Here is a 7,052-nt window from a genome sequence, read left to right on the forward strand (position 1 = left end):
TCAAATGTTTCAGTTATATTAATAAAAAATAGAAATGGGGTCGACTTTGATGCTGGTTTGACCTTGAAGACCTTCACAAGGTTACAGTGGTCCAGGTTTTAGGAGCAGAGGCAGCAGAGAACAAAAAAACTGGTAGAGTAGAAATACTTCAAATGTTTTTACTCAAGTAAAAAAAAAAAAAGTAACAAGAAATAACGAGTAAGAAGTATTTGACTTTTTACTCGTTATGAAAAATCTACTTATGTACCAACTGATGAAGCCTACAGGCGTAAATTCAAGCTGAGACTCTCTCCAGCCTACCGGCATCATTAAGCAACACGCCTCCGCCAATCAGCACCAGATTGTCGCTCCGCTCCAGCCAATCAGCACGCAGGGCTGCTTAAAAAGGCCAAACAACCTCCTGGTTCAGCCGCGCTTCGCCCTCATCCTGCCGGGCATCTTCCAGTGTCCGGACCCGGGGGAAGACCCCCTGAGGTTCCCCGGCGCCGATCATCCAAGCGCCAAAGAACTTCTGGTCAATAAAACTTTCTAACTGCTGCTTTTCTCTACAGATTGGGATCAAATTGCCAATCAATATTTAAAAATTAGATAATCAGACGGACCAAAATATAAAGTTACATTGACATTTTGTTACTTTAAGGATGAAAATTACAATAATTCGTGTAGCAAAAATATTTAAAAAGTTTTTCCAAATCAGTTTCTTTCAATAAAAAAACTTTATAAACTTAAACAAACTGCAGGTTTGTCTGCCTGGTGAGTTTTATTAAAACCTGTTAGTTTTTCATTCAGTGAGGAGAAAATCCAGAAATTTTACTCTAGAAATACTTCATAATAAAATTACTCGGGTAAAAGTAAAAGTACTCTTTTCAAAAGTAACTAGAGTAAATAGAAGCCGTTACTACCCAGGTCGTTGGTAGGAAACTCCGGCCGGTTCTTCTATCCGTCCAAACGGATCCGGCAGCAACCCGCCCTCCTCCTCATGAAATCAAACTCACCCGGGTCGGTGTTGGATGATGATGACACAGTTTTATTGCAATAAACAGATTGGGTCAAGAAACGAACAAAAAGGTTGCAGATTAAGTAAAACGTCGTCCTTTCACCGTCCCGCTAAAGAAAAACCGCTCTGTCAGACGGGAAGCGAACCCAGACCCGGTCCAGATCCACAACGACACCCAGACCCGGTGGCCCGGCGACCCGGTCCAACAAACCAAAAGAAGCACACGCTACAGTTGGAGCTACAAACCAAAGATCCAGCTTTATTGGACAGGAAGAGTTTGGACTTTACAACATTTATCCCGGTGGAAGTCTGCGTCTGATCCACACTGAAACAAACAAAACTTCTAATTTCTTCTTCTGGGTTGGCAACAAGGCGTGTTAGCGCCACCGTCTGGTCGGGGGAGTCTGTGGCGGCGGCTTTAAACGAGTCAGTGCTGCATTCAAAGACAGGTGGAAGCAGAGTCGGGGAGAGGAGACGCAGCAAGAAAGAAGGGGAAAAAAGCAGATGAGAATTTAAACAGAACATTTCAGAATCTCTTTCTTTCCTCCTTCATTCACGATCCGTTCATCTAAACACCAGAACTTCACAAATCCGCTCTGCTACTCAGACACTTACATCGGCACCTTATAGTCAGAAAACAGGAGTACATTCCCACCAAAAAACTCAAACTTTGAGAATAATCTCAAAAATTTCCTAGAAAAGAAGTCACAAAGTCTTTTGTTTTAACTTTTGAAACTCAGAAAATTTCAAGTTTTTTTCTAAAAAATTTGGAGATTATTCTCATACTTTTTGATTTATTTTCTGTTTTTAAAAATTTTTGAACGCTTGCAGTTCAGAAATTAATTCCTTAGTTTTTCTAGCAAATTTTTGACTTTTGGAGATCAGAAATATTCTTGTTTTTTCCCCAGATTTCTGAAATTATTTTTAAAATTTCTGAGTGTTTTGTCAGAAAAGTACTCCTTGTTTCTCTATTTAAAATGCTGTCAAAGAAGTCAGCATAGAAATGAAGGAGCCGGTTCTTCTGGTCCAGAGTTGGTGCTTCAGCAGCTCAGGACTTCAAAAAACAAACCAGAACCGACTCAGAACCAGAACCACTAATTAAAGCTGTTTGTAAAAACCTAACCTTCATGAGCGCCACCCTGTGGGGAGAAAATAAACTGGAAAGTTTCCAGGAAATCTGTCTAAAATGAAACTGATTGGAAAACCGTTCCTGGCTGATTGGAGGGAATAAACTTCCCAGTTATATTTTAACGAAGACAGAAAATCCGGAAGGTTCCTGTTTTCAGTGTGGATCAACGGACCAATCAGAGAAGAGCTCTTCCTCTGAGTGGATGACATCACCGCCTGACACAACCAATGAGAGCGGGCCGCTTAGCAAGCCACACCCCTCAGCGGTCACCATGTAACCTGTGAGTCGGCGTTTCAGGAAATCCTGCGGACAGTGAAGGCAACGTTTCTCTCCACCTGAGCAGGTGAAACCAGGGATCAACCTGAAGGGGCGGGGCCTGTAGCGTAAGCCCCGCCCCTTCAGGAATAAAAGCAGATAAATAAAAATTGAAGATCAGTCACCATGGAAACATAAAAAGGGGCGAGGCAAAGAGATAATTGTCTATGCCTTGACCAATGAGGTCTAAGGGGCGGGGCGTGGTGCAGGTTTGACCTGCTGGGGGCGGGGCTACGGGAGGATGCAGGTGTGACATCACAGTAAGCGGAGGTGAAACCCAGATTGGACATGCATTGGCGAGCTGCTCGCTGTGTGTGTGTTACTGAACAGAGTGTCAGTGTTTCCCATTTATTCCCACTAAGAATAAATATTCTGCTCCAACAGGAAGAGGAAGAGGAGGAAGAGGAGGAGCTTCTCCTCGCCGTCCGTCCAGCCGTCTGTCTGAAGGAATGCTAACTGTGCCGCTTCAATCATTCTGTGTTTGTAACCCAGAGTTCAGTCATCCTTTGACTCCGCCCCCTGCACCCCCCTCTTCCCTAACCCTCTCTCTCCCCCCTCCCAACCCGTCAGTCTCTTAGGGTTTCTCCTTTGAGATCACCTCTTCTCGCGGCTTGGCTCCGCCGAAGATGGCGGAGTTCGGGTTGGCGACCTGGTTGAGCGGTTCGGAGACGGTCCGGGGTTTCAGCTGGAGGCGGGGCCGTTGTGCACGCTCCTCTGCGCATGCGCACACACACACACACACACACACACACACGCGCGCGCGCACACACACACACACACACACACACACACACACACACACAGGTTAATGTCAGCGTTCAAACTCAGGCTGAATTCAGCTTGATGCAAAAGCTGGGATTAACTAGATGTTAGAGTAGGGGATGTGATGTGATCTGGGGTCAAAGTTCAGAAATTATTTGAGTTTTTGTTCCTATTTTAGACTCGTATGGATCTGACTGATGTTTGAAAGAAGATACTGAATAGCTGGTTGCTATGGTGACTCCCTCCTTTTCCAAGGCGATAATTCAGGGTGTGAAAACTTTCCTGTTATTGAAGCATTTTCAAATTCTATCATCTGTTCAGAAAAGTTTAAATGTGAGCAAATAATAATTTTCTGTTCTGATCTGTAAAGAGCCCAGTGAGCAGCAGATGGCGCCACCTTCAGACGGTTCCCTGAAGTCTGTCGTTCCGCCCCGCGGCGGCCCGTCTCTGAAGCGACCCATCCCTCCTCCGACTCCCCGCGGCCGTTCGCCGGGACGACTGCTGCTGCCTCGACTCCGCCCCCCCATGTAGTCGTCGTCTCTGAAACCTGCGAAGACGAGCGGACGGTCAGTCGGCTTACCGCCACCAGGGGCGCCGTGAACATGAGATGACAGAAAGGGATGATGGGAAGCAATACGAGGGGAGGGGCTTCCGCGAGCTTCACTGCCACCTGCTGGACAAGTAGAGCAGCTCTGACGCTGCTTGGATCTGATTTCAGTTAAAAAGTCGCCACTCAAACTACCCCGCTGCCGTCTGATTGGCAGCAGCCCAGCCATCTGATTGGCCAGCATCATCTGACCCCACCTCCTCCTTGCTGGTCGTAGAAGTCATCTCGCGAGTCCCGTCCTCCGCCTCCTCCTCGGGAGCCTCCTCGAGAACCTCCTCGTCCTGCAGATGACACGGGAGTTTAACACCGACAGGAGAGAAGAGGAGGAGAGGAGGTTAGGGGGAAAGAGGAGTAGAAAGAAGAGAGGGGAGGAGTCGGCACCTCCTTCTAGAAGCAGCTAGTGAGGAGGCGGAGCTTGTTAGTGGCCCATCGGCCAATCAGAGGAGGCGTTAGAAGCAGTAGCAGTGAAGCTCAGAAACAGAAGCTGTTATTGGTCAGAGGAAAAGAGGCGAGAGAGGGAGGATGGAGGGATGAGAGGATGGAGGAAGAGGAGCTTCAGAACCAAAAAAACCTAAAATCATTTTATCTAAATAAATAAAACTCTCATAACTTTATTTATTATTAGTAATTATAATTATTAATTATTGTCTGATATTCTGCTTTCTGTTTCCCACAGTTCAGTTCTGATCCGGTTCCGATCCAGTTCTTCCTGTGGGTCTGAGGTTCTCCAGGCGCCCCTGTTGCTGCTCCACACTGCCGGCCAGCTGGCTGAAACACTAATTCAGCTGTCTGAAACATTCCTGTCATGGTGCGCCACCTATAGGACGAACCCTGTTACTACAATCAGCTGCTTTTCATTATGTACCAACTCCCTGTTTATAGAGCCAAATAATAGATTAAAAATAAATCTGTAGCTTAATAAACGGCATGGTTAGCTGGAGTCAGGCTCATCACAATAATCAGTAAATCAATTGATCAACTGATCACGTGATAAATTAAAACAAATTCAATAGTTTCCATTTGCATGATTTATTGTTCTTCTCTTTCTTCAACCTTCAGCAAACATTTCAGGACAAGAGGAAGAAGAATAAAGTCCTGGATCATGAATCAAAGCTGCAGCCTCATTAAAACACCAGGACGACGCAGAAAACAGAACCAGAACCAGAACCGGGCCCGGCGTAGACGCCGTGTGTACGACACGTCCTGCACAGCTGGAATCAGCAGAAACATGTTAACCAGGTAAACCCACCTGGCAGGCCTTTCACTAGCTGAACCACCGGCTAACATCTCATCTGATCAGTCATCTGGATGTTTTCCCTCTGCGCCTGTTCTACATAACCCATGTCTGTTTGTGATCTGACTGGGGGCTCGTCCGGGATCTTTAAACCTTAAACAGATTTTTTCTCCTGCTGTTGGTTCTCCAAACACCTGGCGCCATCTGCTGGTGTTTTGGTGCTCATACCTCTACCGTCGTCTTTCCTGAAGCCGAAGCCAGTCCCTCCTCGTTCTTGCCTTCGTCCTTCTGCGATGTCCACCCTCAGTGACCTGTCGCCTAGCAACTGCAGAGGTCAAAGGGTCAGGTTAGCCTCAGTCTGGAGTCAGTCTGTTTTTTACTGAATAATTACAGTAAAAAACAGTTTTGAGGAGATACTTACCGCGCCGTCATACGTCAAAGCTTCTTTTAACGATTCCAAATCATCAAACTCAACATAACAAAAACCTGAAGAGACAAAAACAAACTCAGTCAGGAGTCTCACCGAGTTCAGAGCTGTTAGGCACAACAATAATAATAATAATAATAATAATAATAATAATAATGTTGAATTGTTTAAAAATCAAGAGTACAGTTGCTCAGCACATTCCAGTTTAAGATTATTAATTATAGTTTCCAAGAATAAACTGTTAATGTAATGAATTTGTTCAGAAATGTATTTATATTTATTGAGGAAAGTATTTTATTGGAATATATTTTAACGTACCGTTTCCCCCACAAAACCTGCTAAGCTCAGTGTAGATGACTGCCAGTTTTTTTAGTTAAAAAATGTTTAAATTTTAAAATGTCACTTGATAATTTTGTGTTATTGGAAGATTAATACCTTAACATCAACTATAAAGTCTTAAAATCTCAGGCAGTAAAAAGCTAGAATAAATAAACAATGCTTAGCGTAGTGGGGACAGAAGTAAAGCCTGGTGGCCCGCCAGGCTGATGAACCACGGGGCAAAACGCTGAATATAGCAGATTATTAATATTTTAGAATTTATTGTTTTATGCATTTATTTTATTGATAGGAAACTATTTATCAATTTTCATAATTAAAATAGTCTTTCTTTTTAAAAATATAACTTATGTTTGAAAATATTTACTTGAATATGTTTTTATTTTATTTATTAAAAAACATTCTACTTGCTTAAATACACTGTCATACTATTTATTTAAAAATGACAATTGTCATTATTAAGTAATTAATTCAAGTTAAAATTCTGCTGGTCCATAATGAACTGGATGGATGTTCAGTTTTATTCTCCTCTGATCCATGAAAACCCGAGATTCATGTTCTGACCAAAAACCTGATGAACTTGACGGATGTTTGAGTTTTGGTGCTGTAAAAATAAACTTTCCTTCATTGCTCCGACCAGAACAAAACAATAACATCCGCTCACCTTTGAACTTGTCTGTCTCTTTGTCTCTGACCAATCGCACGCTGCGGATGTTGAGCTCTTTGAAGATGGCGTCGATGTCGCCCTGCACCGTGTTGAAAGGCAGGTTTCCCACGTACGCTGTGAACGGGGGCTCTGTGGGCAGCTCCTTCTGCTTCCGGGGGCCTCCGGGCCCGCCGCCACCGCGCGGCCTGAGGGGGACGCAACACAAAATCTGGCTCAACATCCTGAGCACATTTTCCTGACGCTCCTGAACAATCTGACAGTTTTCTGCTCGGTCAGAAAACCTGCAGAGCGGAGACTCTGCAAACCGAACCATTTCAGGACCAAACTGTCTGAATCTGGTTTAATCCTGGAAATAAACCTTAAAGAGGAAAATTCACCGACTCAAGATTCAGGAGAAGAACATTTAGATTTTTATCTCATCAGAATAATAATCACTTTGATGTTTCATCAGCGTTTCGCTACAGACGGAATAAACTCTCCATCAAGCTGCTGCAACGCTCACAAAAATGGTAAAATTTTTTTTTATATATTTTAAAAATACATAAAATGAATAAAAATAAAGGAATAAAAACACATTT

At 43.8% G+C, this 7,052-nt stretch overlaps 1 protein-coding gene across 3 annotated transcripts in view; it reads right to left on the minus strand.

The window, feature by feature from the left end:
* Positions 1-1,231: 1,231 nt before the first annotated feature.
* Positions 1,232-7,052, minus strand: part of eif4h (eukaryotic translation initiation factor 4h) — an 11,565-nt gene continuing 5,744 nt past the window's right edge. The window contains exons 2-8 of one of the 3 annotated variants that reach the window (XM_015050931.1): positions 6,472-6,659; positions 5,466-5,530; positions 5,273-5,369; positions 4,008-4,091; positions 3,601-3,750; positions 3,040-3,155; positions 1,232-1,430 (exon numbers count right to left, since the gene is read on the minus strand). In XM_015050931.1, the coding sequence (XP_014906417.1) occupies positions 1,425-1,430; positions 3,040-3,155; positions 3,601-3,750; positions 4,008-4,091; positions 5,273-5,369; positions 5,466-5,530; positions 6,472-6,659 (706 nt within the window). In that variant the 3' untranslated portion in view covers positions 1,232-1,424. Of the gene's footprint in view, positions 1,431-1,893; positions 3,156-3,600; positions 3,751-4,007; positions 4,092-5,272; positions 5,370-5,465; positions 5,531-6,471; positions 6,660-7,052 lie in introns of those variants that run through there. The other 2 variants (XM_015050932.1, XM_015050930.1) reach the window with 2 other exon arrangements.

The sequence above is a fragment of the Poecilia latipinna genome, unplaced genomic scaffold (genome assembly GCF_001443285.1).
Source record: "Poecilia latipinna isolate Pla-1442-1.1 unplaced genomic scaffold, P_latipinna-1.0 Scaffold1019, whole genome shotgun sequence".
NCBI classification, from domain to species: domain Eukaryota; kingdom Metazoa; phylum Chordata; class Actinopteri; order Cyprinodontiformes; family Poeciliidae; genus Poecilia; species Poecilia latipinna.